The 18,820-nt window shown below is 37.2% G+C and overlaps 1 protein-coding gene across 1 annotated transcript; it reads right to left on the reverse strand.

Annotated features, from left to right (window-relative positions):
• Window positions 1–558: 558 nt before the first annotated feature.
• ube2h (ubiquitin-conjugating enzyme E2H (UBC8 homolog, yeast)) lies at window positions 559–17,164 on the reverse strand. The gene is made up of 7 exons (XM_046872992.1): window positions 16,904–17,164; window positions 11,234–11,310; window positions 10,692–10,766; window positions 10,541–10,580; window positions 6,277–6,329; window positions 5,580–5,708; window positions 559–1,779 (listed from the first exon to the last, which is right to left on the reverse strand). The coding sequence occupies exons 1-7, from the start codon at window positions 16,954–16,956 to the stop codon at window positions 1,655–1,657; spliced, it is 552 nt and encodes a 183-aa protein (XP_046728948.1). The 5' UTR covers window positions 16,957–17,164; the 3' UTR covers window positions 559–1,654.
• Between the last annotated feature and the right edge of the window lie 1,656 nt (window positions 17,165–18,820).

Here is an 18,820-nt window from a genome sequence, read left to right on the forward strand (position 1 = left end):
ACGTTTAATGGTTTTATAACGTGATTTTCACTTTGACTGATTTTTGTGTCTGGTTTCCTTCCTTTCCATTCTGTTTCTTTTTCTAAAGCAGTGACATTCAGCACAACAGTTTAACATCAGGTCATACAGAATGTACGAGTAAATGAGGGTCAGAGGGAGAGAAAAAAAAAGCAAGACATTATTTGAGAATCTCCTTGGATTTAAAGGCAAGGGAAAAAAAGCTGCTCACTTTACCTGCTACATTATTGTGTTTATTTAAGGGCTGTTTCTCGACATATTTTAATTCTGATCACTCTTCAGGACCCAAAACATAGCTGATCCCTTGCAAACTCTGATTTAAAAAGAAAATCCTGCAACCTAAAGACATTATAATTTTTTAGTGTAGTCAAAAAGGACTTACTGAAATTTGTTATAAAGAACATAATGCACATATTAGCTGAAAACACTACAGCTTTTCAGTTCAGCTCTATTCATTAAATAAACATAACTAATGAAGGACAAGCCGTTTATCAGAAGACAGTCCATGCACCCCCTATAAAACAAAAAACAAGCAAATAATAAAGAAGAAAAGACCACTTTATTTTACTTTTGGCAATAAAATGATGAGGGCTGCATACTCAAGTGTTAAAGTTACTAATCTAGCTTCCTTCAACCTCCTGGGCACAGCAGTCTGACTGCCCCTGGACAGCCTGCACAGTGCTGCCCAACAGCTGACAAGTCAAATATCATATCTTTGTTTTTCAATTAACAGAAAAAGAATCAAAATGGAGAAATAAAATAAATGTAAATAAAACTGTAACTAGCGCTTCAAAATGCAAGTATCTTTAATCCCAATTCTTTTTAATGACTGAAAATCAGGAGTGAACAAAAACAAAGAACAAGTTGAGAAACAATTAAAAGATAGATAATAATATTTCAACTAAACACGTCCAACCAAACTGACCTACTGAAAACTTTGTTTCTGTCGATTGGACTGTAATTTATTGTAATCTCAATTACTGTTTGGTGATTATTTAAAGTTGTCTTAGATGGATAAATTGACCCCCTCACACCTCTATAGACAACATATTTCTAGTCCGGTCTCTTAATGCAGACTGAATAAACAAATGGCGGTGCGCATATATATAAGTACATTTAGGATGTCCAATTAGTGAACCAGCACAAAGGCAACATTTTAACTACTTGTTGTGCTCAGTGTCAGAGATTGTGCTGCTAAACAATAAATATTTTAACATGAATTATGTAGGCTATGGTACTTCTTTCCCACTGATCCTACAAGTATTGTTCGGATATTAGATAAACATTGTTATGTCCTAATGTCCTCCAACAACAATTCGACTCCTTTCTCTAACCCATGCAGACACTGCAAAGTGAGTGGACTAAACATACAGCAGTGTAGAGGACTGTAAATCTGCTGTTAGGGTGACGATGTGTGTGTGTTTGTGTATACGGTTTAAAGGCGGGGATGTCACATAAAGAGGGTAATCCTTATCAATGGTATAGCCATAAAAATCCAGATTTTAATAATAATAATAATAATAATAATAATAATAATAATAATATAAAAATTGTCTTGTTTAAATATGAGTTTTATAGTTTGCGTCTCATGTTTAGGAAATTATAGTCTCTGGAATAAAGAAGAGGTGCATGTTCACTACAACTCCATATCCTGTGCCTCATCTTCTGAGAAATCCGACATAGAGCTTTCTGATGAAGAGTCACCCGCACCCTCCTCCTGCTCCTTCAAAGCCTCCTCTGTTGCATATTTTTGAATGTATTCTGTATGAAAGGAGAGAAAGACATTAAAACAAGCAGCAAGTTGATAAGATTAAAGAAACTAATGCTGTGTGAAAGTGCTGTGGGTCAGAGCAGCGCATCACTATCTAATCCCTCTGGGCTGGTTTCGAGTCAGATCAGTGCCAGAGCCTTGAAAATGGATAAAAACCGCCCTGATGCGTCTGTAGACACTGCGTCTGCACCACAGGCTCCTAATTTTAGAATGAACAAACTGAGCTCAGCAATCAGCTCATTCAGTTTTCGAGATCGAATGTTTTTAAAATGTGTAATATTTTGCATATTTATTTGACGGATTTATTTACTTCCAGCGTTAACTTAATAAACGACTGAAAATTTTATTTGTAGAGTGTATGAAGGTAAATGAAGCACAGTTTTATGCATTTCTGATGCAAAAATAAAAACAGAAATGATCCCAAACTGTCCTAAAACTATGCAAAGGTGCCTAGATTATTACTTTACTTATACAAGTAAACAAGCAAAAAAGAAGTTTAAAATACTCCTTACAGAGAACACGTGTACTAAAACATACATAACCTGAAAGATGAGAGAAAAGATGAGCTCGTCAGGTTACCGATACCATCAGCCCTAAACTAGAGCTTAAACAATCCTCAAGTAACTCGAGAACAAAAACATCATTGAGGTAAATTATTTTCCTCGATACTTCGTTTAGTCCATTTACCTACACACAGAGAATTGTTTCTCCCCGTGGGCCATTATTACTGACGCACCACCCATTAAACTCTGGCAGGTAAACACAGAAGATGCCACAGAATAAAAAAAATGGAGGAACGGAGAGAAAACAGCGAGGGGTGAGGAGAAGATTCATATGAAAGCCCATTTCCACCTCATAAAAAAGAGCGTGCCCAATTCCGATTTTGTTTCCCCTTTTTCTCAATGCTGACGGCATTGGGCAGCGTCACCCCTTCTGTAGCGCAAGAAAAATGGTATCAAACTGAGCCTCCGACCTCTGAAGAAAACTGTCTAACAATCAGATCTGGAGGAGACGAAACAGGACACATGAAGCAGAGGAGCCTCGTTCATACAACAGCAGCTTCAAACTTTAGGCCAACAACATGGTTACCGGTGGATGCACCAGAAATTTGGGATGTTTAAGAGAAATAAAGTCGCTCAATTGCGAGAAAAAAAAAATCTGAATTAGCCAAACTTTTCTTTCTGAGGAGTAAATGGGTTTCCATAACATTCAGGCCAAAAAAAAACCAACAGGAACTTGCCAAAGTTTTGGATCATTTCAAACGAAAACAAAGAAAACAACATACAGTGCATTTACTTGTTTGTTTTAGAGTAGTCTCAAATTTATGTTTATATTATATATTTTTATGTATTTATATATTTGTATTTGCATTTTGATGTAATATTGTAATTAAATGCACTAAATGGGTTTAGTTTTCACAGATATTCTTGTGTGCAGTTTCAGCAATAAAATGTTCATTATTCAAGGAAACAAATAACTTATTTAAATGTACCAATAACAAATAACTTTGGTCTGTTTAGTATTGCTCTTTAATAAGTAAAAGGTACTTCTTATCACTTATTATTAGATTAATCGATATAGAATATGGGATTACTAAAATAATCAATTGCTGCAGCTCTACTTTAAACCCAACATGATTTTGAAAGGTTGTAAGGAGACCAAGAGCAACCTGCAGACTATAATCATTCACTGGTGTACATACAGAAAAGAGAGTGAAAGGACAACACCAGGATGCTGATCTCATATTGTTGTGATATGAGATCTGTGTTTGACCAGGCAAAGATTGCTTCTGCCATGTGTTTCATTTCCCCAAATATTAAACTTTGCTAAATGGCTGAAAACTGCAGGGGCTTCCAAAATTTCTCTCAATTTCAACTCATCTTAAGGCACAAATATATTGTATGAATTGTTGTTTGTGACAGTATTTAACCCTAAATACCTGATGGTAGAACCATGTTTATTTTCCTCAAAGTTTTGCAAACAATACCACATAATGACAAAGTGAAAAAAGTTTGTTTGAAATCTTTGCAAATTTATTAAAAATAAAAAAATGGAAAAAATAAAATAAAATAAAATCACACACACACACACACATACACATATATATATATATATATATATATATATATATATATATATATAAAACTATAACTATTCACAGCCTTTGCTCAATAATCTGTACCTTTGGCACCAATTACAGCCTCAAGTCTTTTTGAGTTTGATGCTACAAGCTTGGCACCTATTTTTGGGCAGTTTCTCTTATTCTTGTTTGCAGAACCTCTCAAGCTCCATCATGTTGAATGGGGAGCGTCGGTACACAGCTATTTTCAGATCTCCCCAGAGATGTTCAATCGGGTTCAAGTCTGGGCCACTTGAGGACATTCACAGAGTCGTCCCGTAGCCACTCCTTTGTTGTCTTGGCTGTGTGCTTTGGGTCACTGTCCTGTTGGGAGATGAACCGTCATGCCAGTCTGAGGTACAGAGCACTCTGGAGCAGGTTTTCATCAGGGATGTCTTTGTACTGCATTCATCTTTTTCTTAATCCTGACTAGTCTCCCAGTTCCTGCAGCTGAAAAACATCCCCACAGCATGATGCTGCCACCACCATGCTTTACTGTAGGGATATTATTAGCCAGGTGATGAGCGGTGCCTGGTTTCCTCCAGACATGACACCTGGCATTCAGGCCAAAAAGTTAAATTTTTCTCATGGTCTAAAAGTCCTTCATGTGCCTTTTGGTAAACTCCAGGTGGGCTGTCATGTGTCTTTTACTGAGAAGTGGCTTTCGTCTGGCCACTCTACTATACAGGACTGGTGGAGTGCTGCAGATATGGTTGTTCTTCTGGAAGGAGAAACGCTGGAGCTCTTTTAGTGAGACCATCGGGTTCTTAGTCACCTCCTAGACTAAACCTCCCTTTTTCCCCTGCTCTAGGATGAGTCCTGGTGGTTCCAAACTTCTTAAATTGATGGGGGCCACTTTGCTCATTGGGACCATTAATGCTGCAGAAATTCTTCTGTATACTTTTTCCAGATCTGTGCGTCAATACAATCCTATCTTGCAGGTCATAAACAATTCCTTGGACTTCATGGCTTGGTTTGTGCTCTGACATGCACTGAAACTGTGGGACCTCATATAGACAGGTTTGTGCCTTTCCAAATCATGTCCAAATCAACTGAAATTACCACAGGTGTTCTCAAGTTGTAGAAACATCTCAAGGGTGATCAGTGGAAACAGGATGCACCTGAGGTTAATTTAGAGTTTCATGGCAAAAGCTGTGAATATTTATGTACGTGTGATTTTTTGTGTTTTTTATTTTTAAGAAATTTGCAAAGATTTAAAACAAACCTCTTTTCAGTTGTCATTATGGGGTATTGTTTGTAGAATTTTGAGGAAAATAATGAATTTAATCGATTTTGGAATAAGTCTGTAACAATGTGGAAAATGTGAAGCTCTGAGTTTACTCTCTGGATACACTGTATACTAGAATGCAATATTTCCTAATAGACTGGTTCTTTTCGACAACATATTTACATTTATTTAATCCACCATTAAAAATTAACAAAATGGACAAAAACAAAAATTATGCTGCCATCATTTTAGCTGTATATCACTGGTGAATCGAACACTTAAAAATTTAACACTTAAAAAACACTTTAACACTTAAAAAAACTTCTGTGCTAATTTGTTTATTGCATACAATTCATATACTAAAAGGCTATGAATATTGACTAAAGGTGTAAAACTGTGGGATAATGAAATAGTGGTAAGTCCTCTTACACACTGTGACTCACCCTTAATTTTCTGCTTGTACTCTTCTGGCCGGTGTAAGTACATGGCTGCAGCATCTCCATTCAGGGGGTCAATGGGGTTGGGGTATGAAAGGAGCTGTGGCAAAAATGACTCAAATATATTGGTGAGATCTGTAGGGATTAAAAAAAGAACAGACAAAATAAAGTTAGGGAGAGTTCATTATTTGAATATAATACTTCTTCAAATTCCCTACAATTAATGGCTGCATCTATATATTTTTTTAATGTTGTTGAATGTAATGTAATTTTCCAGTTCTAAGAAAAACTGAAGACCACCCTAAGATCAGTGTTAATAGACTAATAAATAAACCAATGTGGCAAAGCAGACCACACACATCACAAATGTGTGATTGATTCCATAAATATGTGGAAAGTTTAATTTTGATATAAAACACTGAGAATAAATAATTAGTTTAGTCCATTGACTACTGGTTTGATGCAGTTATTAAAAGCTAGAAATGCATCCAAATATGAAGAGTTCCTTTAGTCTGTTCCAACACTTTTGCTCACCTAAAGATTGTGTGGTCTGCCACCATAAATCTAATATTCTAAGCTGTTACACATCTAGATGTAAATATCAGGAATACTGTCATACAGGAATCTTTTAATCTTTTAAAAAAATTAAATAAAAACAATATATTTTCCTTTTTTTTTATTCCATCTTAAGATTTAAACATACCATAAAGAGCAGTCCATGTCTGATTGATCACATCTAAGCACACTGTCCCAGATCTGCAATGAAGACAAACAGTTCTACTGTACTACACATCAATCATTTTCATTACATGAGCTGGATAAAACAACTGTTTTGCCTAAAATATTATAACACCACAGAAAATACCGTAGCTGCATAAAATAATGACATTATTTGGAAAATACGTGTGCCCATGGACGGGACGTAATCCAGCACTGTAATATCTGTATGTCTAAGTCAAGCACAGAAAAAAGTTAATAGATGCATTTACCAACATAATGTTATAATTTGTAGATCTGAAACTGATGATTAGCTGATAATCTATTGGTTATTATTTTATTATCAGCTAACACTACTGCAGAATTCTTTATTAAAATGAACTAAATACCAAGTCAAATACTGATTATCACAATCTGTTGCACAATGAGGCAATTATAAAGTACTTATGTCAACCACATGAGACACACAGACCATGCAGCACGAACGCATTCTCAACATCTTTTTTTTCTGCACATCTGACCTGACAAATTCAAAATAAAGGTAAAAATAGATATCCTGTGAAACACTGTGGTGGTAAAATAAATTTTCTTCCCATGGGCTGATGGTGAACAGGGTAGTGTCACACCTATTCTGCACTATTATATACTACTAAGTCTAGTGCAGTGTAGAGCAGGATACGGTATGTATAGTATAGTGGCGGATAGGACATATGTCGTATAAAACAGGGTAGTAATGTAAGAAAGTACAGGGTGAGTAGGTACTGAGGGTAGTGTACTGTAGGATAGGACCAGATCAGACAGGACAAGACAGTAATGTAAATGTAGTGCAGTGGTAATATAATGTAGATGTAATGTATTGTGCACTGTATGTATTGTGTAGGATACAGCAGCTTTAGTATAATGTGGTGTATGGGTAGGACAGTATGGGACAGGACAAGGTAGGTGTAGTGTAGGATGTCTACATTATATTATAACTACAACTACACTAAACTAAAGTAATAAAAAGTAACGTAATGTAGGTGAAGTTCATTGCAGTGTAGGGTAGTTTAATGCAGTGTGGGAAGGGTTGCGTTAGGAAGGGCATCCAGCGTAAAAACGTGCCAAATCAAACATGCGGACGATCCGCTGTTGTGACCCCTAATGGGAAAAGCCGAAAGAAAGTATAGTGTGACATAGTGTACTGTAGTGTGCAGTAGTGGTGTGTAGTGTAAAGTAGTGCACTTTAGTGTATCTGTAGTGCGTTTTATTGTAGTGTTGTGTAAGTATGCTGAAGTGCGGTTTAGTGTTGGAGTAGACAAAGTCTGCTGCTTCAGTGTTTTTAGATCTTTTTATCAGATGTTACTAGCGTTTCATGAGTGTCAAAGTTTTTTTTTTTTGACAATTACATTAAGTTTATGCTTTTTCAAGACCTCTTTAATTCACCCTGGCATGCTGCCATTCAACTTCTGGGACACAACCTGACTGATGGCAACTCATTTATGCCTAATCAATGCTTTTTAATGAGTTTATCAAAATTTGTGGGTTTCTGTTTTTCCCCTCTGCCCCTTGAGAATTGACCACAGAGGAATTCAGGTCTGGGGAATTTCCGGCCATGGACCCAAAATTGTGATGTTTAGTTCTGCGAGCGAAGCTTTTTCCTGGTGCCCAAAATAGTCAGAAAGGGGATTTGTCGGAGAAAATGACTTTACTCCAGTCCTCAGCAGTCTAATCTCTGTACCTTTTGCAGAATATCAGTTTGCACAATTCTTTACACCTGGCCATCCTTTAAAAGTCTCTGACTGTGCAGATGCACTCACACCTTCCAGCTGCCATTCCTAAACAACCTCAGCTGATTAACTTTAGAAGACTGTCCTGCCACTTGATGGACTTTCTTGGGTACCCTGAAGCCTTCTTCACAACAACTGAACCTTGCTTCTTGAAGTTCTTGATGATCCGATAAATGGTAGATTTATGTGCAATCTTACTAGTAGCCTGTGAATCTCTTTTTGTGCAAAGATTATTTCAAGCACCACCATTTGAATGCTTCCAGTCTGTTATTCTAACTCAATCAGCATAACAGAGTGATCTTCAGCCTTGTCCTCATCAACACTCACCTGTGCTAACGAGAGAATCACTGTCACAATGACAACTGTTGCTTTTGTGGCTGAAACGAGTGAAATGTTTTTTTTTTTTTGGGAGATTAAGTTCATTTTCATGGCAAAGAGGGATTTTGCAATTAATTGCAACATTCTGGAGTAAATGCAAATGCCAGTCATAAAAACGGAGACAGCAGAATTAGTGAAAATTTATATTTGTGTTATTCTTTAAACTTTTGGCCACAGCTGTACACTGGAATGTGGTGTGGTCTAGTGTAGTGTAGGGGTATTGTGGTGTGGTGGACTTTGGTCATGCTGTTTACTCTGGTGTAACATGACCTGATATTTTAGATTTAATGTTAATGAAGCCATAATATCACAAAGTGCTTCATAACACAGCAACATATGCTAAAGTGATAATGGAATTCATGGTCAAAGCAAGTTCTGATTACATTTCACTGATTTCGTCAAGTTGTTGCGGCACTAAAAATGTAGCTGTCACTGAAGCGTAGGGGGAGATTTCAGAAAAGTCCTGCCTGCTGAATACTTACAGGTATCTAAGCTTCAGTATTATGAGCATGTATATTACAATACAAATGCAATCTGTGCATTTACGTTCTTTCAACAACCACAAGCAAACTGCACCATCTACTGTCAGGGAGAGTAAATGCATTTAGGGACTTCAGCTGATATGGATAAAAAGCAGGTACTTATTCTTTCTTTCTCCTTGCATAATACATGTATGAATTTTTTTGTTATTTATTCAGTTTTTGAATAATTGTTTCATTCTTAATCACTTTCAAATTGCACACATGGTGTGTCACATTGAGGAAATGCAAATCCTTATCCAAGTCTTATTACACTTCCATCCCCAAATTTTACATCCAAACTCCAACCAAACTGCATATATTACCTTCTGACCCAAAAAAGCTTATACCTATCTCTCACTATTTCATGGTATTTTACTTCATGTCAAACCACATTTCTTTCCTGCGCTAATCTATTCACACTCCAGTATATCTTTAGCATATTTAAACAATGAGTATTATTAAAATGAATAGGAAAAAATAAAAACTACTTTTTGTAAATTCAAGAACAATTCTCTCCTGTCAGCAAAAACATTTATACAGCAAATATGATTTCAGACACTAACATGAACTGATATGTTTTTGTATTGTTTGCTTATTTACAAATAAAAAATACAAATTACATCCTGATTAGTGAATAATTTAGCTGCGTAATTAAGTCCATGCTTAAGCGCAACAAAGATTTAAAAATACTTTTAAATAAAACCAACAGTCACTTTTTCAATGAAAACGCTTATTAATTCATTAATTAATATCAGGAAAAGCGTGTATGTTTTACTTTTTTCTTGAACTTATGAAGTGTGATTTAAAGATATACCCACGCTATAAGATTTGAACAAAATTAAGCATAATTACTTAAGAACAGACTTAAGAATTTGTAATGATGCTGTTTCCTTCACAGTCACTTAAGCATGAAAAAAGATGGCTAAAAGATTAATCAAACAGTTATTAACTAGACTGGATGTTATTTACCAAATATACTGATGCCAAATACTGCCCAGAATTAACTGTGTAAAAATGTATTGTAGCCTAATTTACTATTTATACTGATAAAGGAAAAATGTAATGCAGACAATCATGCAATAATAAAATGTGTTGATCTGCACTACATGGTTAATAGTAGCCCAAATTCAAGTGACAGCTAACAGGCTTTACACAACTCTACATTTACAGACATGAAGCTTGTTCAGCTCAACTCCTTCTGTCTCCTCAATATTTATATTATACTGGAATATGTTGGCAGAAACTTCTGATAATGACTTTCAAATTTGACCAATCATGCCTGCCCTTAACTATATACCCCTTAATGACCACTACTATAATATTTCTGAATATGGTAATAAAGTTGAAGAATGAACGTAATTAACACGTGCCAAAGAGATGTGTAAGCATCACACCATATTACACCTCCATGTTAAACTACACTGCATTTCCTCAGCCCATGAGACACGTATCCCACCTATTAACTCCTGGATGAATATTTTGTTGTCCCAATACACGCGTTTCTGAACAGGCAAATTCACCATTACAATATTTTAACATTTTTCAACACACTTTTCAATTATTTTACAAGAAACTGTCCACTTACGCTTCATCAATGTTTGGATGAAAGATCTTATTCATGAATCCTGCAAAAAAAATTGTTATAAATAAATTAAAACACAAAAGAGCACAATTATACAATTTATGTTCAGTTGTTTTAAGTCATTAATAAAAACATTACCGAGAACACACAGTACCTATAGATGGTGATTTGAAGGGGTATTTGTCTGGAAGATCTACTCGCACCTTCCATACACCTCCCTCATACGGTGCTGCAATAAGTTGTGTGTGGGTGTGATTAATACAACGAAATCATTAATAATAATAATAATACGTAAGAAATTGCTAGAAGAGTTATGCTGCATTCGAAACACAGTTTCATAAATTTCCCACCTAAAAGCAGATAAAACACCAAAAAAATAAACATTTGAATAATTTTCCCATTTCCTTCCAAGTGATGTCTAATCATGGCCACTTACACTGAACAGAGTGTAAAGTTTCCCTTCTATACTTTTAAATCAGTACAAAACAGTTTCAGATCAGTTTATATACAGACACTGTATTTAACTAAATTGAACACCTAACCCATAATATTTACTGATTCCAGAAGATTATCAATAGCAAAGGGAGAGCCAGAACGTAACACGTCCAATTCCAGTTTCAACACTTGAAAATGTTGTCATTCAACAAATTAAAGACAAAATCAATGTCTATTATATGTAGGGAAACACACACTTACTTCCTTGTGGTCCATAAAACTTCACTACAAATTCATTAAGTCCACTCAGAATTGTGACTTCATGTTTACTTTCAATGCTGAAAAAGCAGGTTAAGGTCAATACAGATCCAAGTCTGCTAAAGTGAGAAAAGTCAGAGTGGTCCAAATTTTGTTTTACTGCTTCTGCATAACCATACAATAAACAATCATAGCGAGAATATTTTTAGATGAATCCAAAATACCCTTTCAATTTTTTTCACTGTAAGGCTTACTACTTGCTTTTAGTGTTCTGAAGACAGTGAAAATAAACAAATATAGCGTACACCAGCCTATAAACCAGCCCAAAAATCCACACACACAGTTGTTGGTTTTGTTAAATTCAGGCACGTCTTTTTGCAGTTCAGACAACAGCTAGTCTACTAATATAGCAGTCACCAAGGTTTTTATCTCTTTTCTCATCAAATGAACAGAGAGAAGAAAACCCTACCCACAAGTGGCTGTTAAAAAACAAACATGTTCATTTGATATGCATGTCACAGTGACACTGTTTCACCGCCCCCAGGATTCATTCACTTCTTCACTTCCCCTACTGCGCCGAAATCCATTTAACTCGCCACACGATTACTTTATATTACTGGACAAAACACTGGAACTCAATAAGTGGGCTAATGGATTTCTACTGTACAGTTTATTTGATTTGGAGCATACCATAGTGAAATGTTCCCTTCTTTGTGGTACACAGCAACTGAAACAACCAGCCTGGGAACATCTCAAGTTCTCTCACTGAGTTCTCTCTGTGATTTTCAGTCCAACTTCACTGTGTTTTGCTTGCAATGAAAGTGACCTGAACCTAAATCGACTCAAATACAGCGGACGACACAGACATGCTGTGTGTTTTAAATTGTGAACATAATTTTTGTTAGCATGTAAGCTGCTAAGGAACTGCAAAGCACAAACTCTGTCAGAGATATGTTCTGCAGAAATGTTATATTCTGGAAATTTAAACTGATTGAGGAAAAAATTTTAATGATGCACAACTTTTTTCAAAATAGTCATTTAGATAATTATCTAGTAATATATGAAGCACATACTCAGTACTCTGTGATTTTTAATGATTTCTACGTGCCAGTAAGTATGGACAATTAGAGGCTGACCGTATATTGCTAGAACTATCGGCAAAAATCCATACCGTTTTTCTGGTTTGTGTCTGTGCTGGATCATTACTAACTGGATTCGTGTAGCTTTTTTCAATCAGGTCTTCAAGAGCAAAAATGACAACAAGCATGTTCCGAAGGTGTTTCTCGCTGTTCTCTTTCTCCACCGCTGCTTCAACATACAGAAACAGCTGGTGCAGTCCGACCAGAGCAAACAGTGCGATATTCCCTGACAGCCGGGCTTATCATTATTATTAGTTCTTATCATTCACGTTTAATCTTGCCTTATATATTTCATACGATGCTAATTTTGGAGAGAGAATGAGAATAACATTTGGAGAGAAAGTTGACCCAGCTGTAGTTTAGGCTGCAGGTCGGCATGGGAACCAAAACCTGCTAACAAGTGTACTGCTTGGAAAGGCTTGTGTTGTTCAATAAATGTTTCGTTTAAGCAATGTTCTGTATCACATCTTATTAATTAACTGTTAAGATTTTATAAGATGAAGGAAAGTAAAAAAGAAAATCAGGCAAACAAATCAGCCAAAAAATTCGGCCTCATACATCTGCCATTGGCTGCCCTGATATCTAAATATCGGCATCGGCCAGAGAAAAACCCATAACGGTCAACCTCTAACAAGTGCATTAACTAAAGTTAAAAGAAAGTAATTTTAATTAGATAAATTTAAAAATGTATTAGTAAATGTTGACATTAACAAACAAACAACAATAATTCAAACATTTATTAACTACAGTTAACATTACAAATGTATTCTTACTTTAAAGTGTTACCATTTCACATAAATCCAGTCATGCTCAAAATGGCCATTTTTAAAATGTCTTCACAAAAACCAGAGCATTGAAATTACATTTACTTACATTTTTTATTTTGTAATTAAGTTCAGTACTATTTAACATGAAGTGTTTGTTTTTATCCAGTTTTGATATTAAAATCACATTTTTCATTAATTGGTTACGGGCGAGTACGATCCAACCTAGTTATTGGTATGAGCAAAATCCACCACGATCGACTTTGAAAAATAATTATTAAACTGTTTTTAAAAAAACAAGAGAATGTTGTGTGGATATTGATTAGGACGTAAGATCAGGACTAATGCCATAACCGCTACACTTCAGGCAGTGAAGGTGAAAGAAAAAGACCTTAATCAGACTTGATCTTAATTTCCATCAAAGGAGATCAGATTGCATATGCTTATTATATCTAAGTTCGCAATAACTATTTAAAAGTTTATTTGTTTTTATGAAGCAGATTCGGAATTTGAATGCAGTCCTCAAACAAAATCCTAAAATATATGTCTGCTAGATATGCTCCAGATATGTTCCAAAATATCAAACAGTTGATATCTAGCTATATACTTGCACTGACGCTTCCTGTACTGGAGTCAGGTTCCTTAGAGCTGTTTGTGAGGGACTGATTTTTTTTTGCTATGCTTGTGTGATTGACCACAAGGGCGATCACGAGGGGTCAAGGTGGAGTTTTGTCTAGGAAACAAACACCAGGTGAGAAAAGCTTGTGGTCAGAATACCTTAGATAGTTCATCCATGGCAACCATGTGGCAACATTTTTATGCTATTCCAAGTACTCACTCAAATTCAAGCCATACATTCACCTCGGCAACAATCTATACTCGTACATTCACCTCGGCAACAATCTACACTTGTACAGTCACCTCGGCAACAATCTACACTTGTACAGTCACCTCGGCAACAATCTACACTCGTACAGTCACCTCGGAAACAATCTACACTTATCCATTCAACTCGGCAACAATCTACACTCATCCATTCAACTCGGCAACAATCTACACTCATACATTCACCTTCGGCAAAAATCTACACATCTATTCACCTCGGCAACAATCTACACACATACATTGACCTCGGAAACAATCTACACTCATCCATTCAACTCAGGAACAATCTACACTCATACATTGACCTCGGCAACAATCTACACACATACATTGACCTCGGGAACAATCTACACTCATCCATTGACCTCGGCAACAATCTACACTCATACATTGACCTCGGCAACAATCTACACTCATACATTGACCTCGGCAACAATCTACACTCATCCATTCAACTCGGCAACGATCTACACTCATACATTGACCTCGGGAACAGTCTACACTCATCCATTGACCTCGGCAACAATCTACACTCAGACAGACACCTCGGCAACAATCTACACTCATACATTGACCTCGGCAACAATCTACACTCATACATTGACCTCGGAAACAATCTACACTCATACATTGACCTCGGCAACAATCTACACTCATCCATTCAACTCGCAACAATCTACACTCATACATTCACCTTCGCAAAATCTACATCTATTCACCTCGCAACAATCTACACATACATTGACCTCGGAAACAATCTACACTCATCCATTCAACTCAGGAACAATCTACACTCATACATTGACCTCGGCAACAATCTACACACATACATTGACCTCGAACAATCTACACTCATCCATTGACCTCGGCAACAATCTACACTCATACATTGACCTCGGCAACAATCTACACTCATACATTGACCTCGCAACAATCTACACTCATCCATTCAACTCGGCAACGATCTACACTCATACATTGACCTCGGGAACAGTCTACACTCATCCATTGACCTCGGCAACAATCTACACTCGTACAGACACCTCGGCAACAATCTACACTCATACATTGACCTCGGCAACAATCTACACTCATACATTGACCTCGGAAACAATCTACACTCATACATTGACCTCGGAAACAATCTACACTCATCCACTCAACTCAGGAACAATCTACACTTATACAATGACCTCGGCAACAATCTACACTCATACATTGACCTCGGGAACAATCTACACTCATACATTGACCTCGGCAACAATCTACACTCATCCCTTCAACTCGGCAATGATCTACACTCATACATTGACCTCGGCAACAATCTACACTCATCCCTTTACCTCAGCCCTTACCTACACTCAACCTTTCACCTCAGCCCTTACCTACACTCAACCTTTCACCTCAGCCCTTACCTACACTCATCCCTTCACCTCAGCCCTTCCCTACACTCATCCCTTCACCTCAGCCCTTACCTACACTCATCTCTTCACCTCAGCCCTTACCTACACTCATCCCTTCACCTTAGCCCTTACCTACTCATCCCTTTACCTCAGCCCTTCCCTACACTCATCTCTTCACCTCAGCCCTTACCTACACTCATCCCTTGTCGTCAGTCCTGATCTACACATTCTGAGCTCTAAGCCCCGCCCCCTCCTGTTTCCGGATAGTAACAGACGGTCCAATCAGCGAGCGCGCTGCCCCTGTGCCTCACACGAAAACACAAGGCGTCTGCTTGTTCTCAGCCCTGAACATCAACACACATTACTGCTGATGGTGTTTACTGCAGATCAGAGGAACATGGTGGCAGTCTGTCTAAACACCACTGCAACACACGCTGACTCCAAGATCTGCTCACGTGTTGCTATTATTATTACTTTTCTATAAATAAACGTTTCGTGTATGAGACAATCTTTCCAACACTTCCATTATAGTCAAGTACGTCAACACACGCAATCCGGACACATTAAATCACTCGTCGTGGTGTATTTAAATAATGTTAATAATATAAATATAATTAAACATTTGACCCAGATCATATACACCTCGGACCTGGAGTTTCATCACGCAGACACAAAACACACCAAACTACGGATCTCGGTTCCTCTAATCGACGCATTTCCCCCAAAACCCCCTTAAAACACATCTCCGAAACAGCGGTCCTGTCAGAAAACATGGTCTTATTCAGTAACATGTAATTGATGTATCAGCTGTGCGTGGTTATTTAGAAAAACAAAAACTATATGGAAGCATTTCCCCGAATAAACCCACAGGCCTCAGTTAGCATCAACTTCAGTTAACATGCTCATGCTAGCTAAACTTTATCCCGCTAGCAGGACACAGCTCAGGGGGCTTTCAAATCCACACATGTGCACATCAAACAGACCTTTACTATCCGTGCAGTGTTTTATTCTGTTTTATATTTTTGTGTGGATGTTTTTCTCCTGAACTCTGAGCATGAAGCTAACTGAGACTGCGGGACGGGAAGTACGTAACTAGCTAGCAGGCTATACAGCAGCTGACATGTCACATACAAAACCCGTCAAACCTGTCAAATAAACACCATACAAAGAGTTGTGCTGTAAATGACAACGTTGATTATTATACACTGGTACACAGTAGAAAATAAAGAATACTGGAGGACTGATGTGTACAAAGCGGAATGTAAATCCTGTTCATAAACACGGGCTCCGGATACAGCGGGCTTACAGCTGCTCCTCCGTCTGTTTGGGTTCAATTTACACGTAGGAACGAAATTAATTATTCGGAATGTGGTTATTTCTCATTGTAACTTCAGTGGACTTTCTTGTTATAAAGCTGTTAATAGAAAATAAGATGTAATGCACGTAGTTCTGTGCGGTTTTTGTCCGTGTTATGAAGGATACAGTTTCACCACGTCGGTATCCATTCTCCTTTTACCCGGACTTGGAGACGACATGTTTACAGCTCTGTGTGGAATGCCAGTGTCTTCTTAATCGGATTGCAAGATCGCTCGGACTCTAACTAAACTTTATATTATTGTACATTTACATAAAAAAAATCCGCTCGGCTACGAATGAACTTGTGACTGTCTCCCGCAGCGTTTTCTCCGCCAGTCAGTCCTCTGCTCTCCGCTCCGCTTTGTTGTGAACAGTTCTGTACCCCCCTTTACCCCCTCCCCCCGCCGACGACTATGACGTCATAGTTAAGAGACGGCGAAAGAGTTCTTGTTTTTCGGAGTCTTGGGCACCGCTGCACTCTTTCAGTTTAATGCTAGAAAATAACAAAGTTCCACATTTAGATTCCTGTATTATTAGCCACAACAGTTTATGGCGAAGAACAAATACAATAGTACAAAACAAAGCGTTTAGATCTGGATTAGTTACTGAAATCCATAACGTCATAACTTGGAGTTATGAAAGGCCATTTGAATCAAAATGTTCAGTTCATTTTTATTTTTATCGCGCTTTCAACAGTGAACAGTGTCTCAAAGCAGCTTTACAGAGATAAAGTGGTTATAAAATAATGTATAAGTTTGTTCCTTTGAACATTTTCCCTAATGACGAAGCCATAGGCGACTGTGGCAAGGAAAAAACCCCTCAGATGGCATGAGGAAGAAACTTTGAGAGGAACCAGACTCAAAAGGGAACCCATCCTCATCTTGGCACCGAATGCATTTCACACCTAGGCCTTCAGTGTTTTATAAGGGCATCTGATAAATGCTGTAAATGTAAAATTGTGTTTTTCTGCAGATTCTACAGGTAAGAAAATGCAAAAGTATAACTGGTTAATTAAATAGAGTAAGTGTTTTGGTCGACCTTTACTCACGATGTGCAGCTTTTCCTGAAAAGTCTTTCTTGAAAATGTACATTTAAATATATCTGTATCCAAATTATTTTCTTATTCTTTATCAGTCATTGTGGAATTAAAATACAGCTATTAAATTGACACAAATATTCTAATATTTTCAAAGAAATTCCAATTCTGTTTTTAAGAATTTTATTAAAGTAGTATAGAAATTTAAGTTTAAAATAAAAAAAAAATGAAAACCTGAACATATGGGTTGAACCTGCCTCAGAAATACTGCATGTTTCTTTTTTGCGAAGTTTAGCCAGCTTTACTATAATTATTTTTCAGAAAAAAATCAGATTCAAAATCATGCACAGGATGAAGTCCAGTTCACTCAGTCAATAGCTTTATGGAATCATTTGAAGAAAAATAAATAAATAAATCTGCAGAGTTGAACTGACAAACCCAAGGATATGTCCTTGGGTTTGTCAGTTCCCAGCTCCCCTGCTCATTTTTTTCCTCTTTAAATGATTCCATTACAAAATATTTCAGAACTGGCTTCCAAAATGCCACTGCAAAACACAATCCATTTGTGGTATTTGAGAAAACAAAGACTACTTAGTTGAGATGAAGTGGTAGAAGGTGTACCTAGGAATGAACCATTGGTGATTTGTGCAGACTTTAAAGGCCATGTTGGTGAAGGGAACAGAGGTGATGAGGAGGTGATGGGTAGATATGGCTTTAAAGAGAGGTATGTGGAAGGGCAGATGGTGGTAGATTTTGCTAAAAGAATGGAAATGGCAGTGGTAAACACTTATTTTAAGAAGGAAGATCATAGGGTGATGTATAAGAGTGGAGGGAGGTGCACACAGGTGGACTATGTTCTATGTAGGAGATGCAACCTGAATGAGATTGGAGACTGTAAGGTGTTGGCAGGGGATAGTGTAGCTAGACAGCGGATGGTGGTCTGTAAGATGGTTTTGGAGGTGAACAAGAAGAGGAGGAGAGTAAGGATGGAAAGAAGAATAAGATGG

The sequence above is a fragment of the Silurus meridionalis genome, chromosome 18 (assembly GCF_014805685.1).
Source record: "Silurus meridionalis isolate SWU-2019-XX chromosome 18, ASM1480568v1, whole genome shotgun sequence".
In the NCBI taxonomy this organism is placed as follows: domain Eukaryota; kingdom Metazoa; phylum Chordata; class Actinopteri; order Siluriformes; family Siluridae; genus Silurus; species Silurus meridionalis.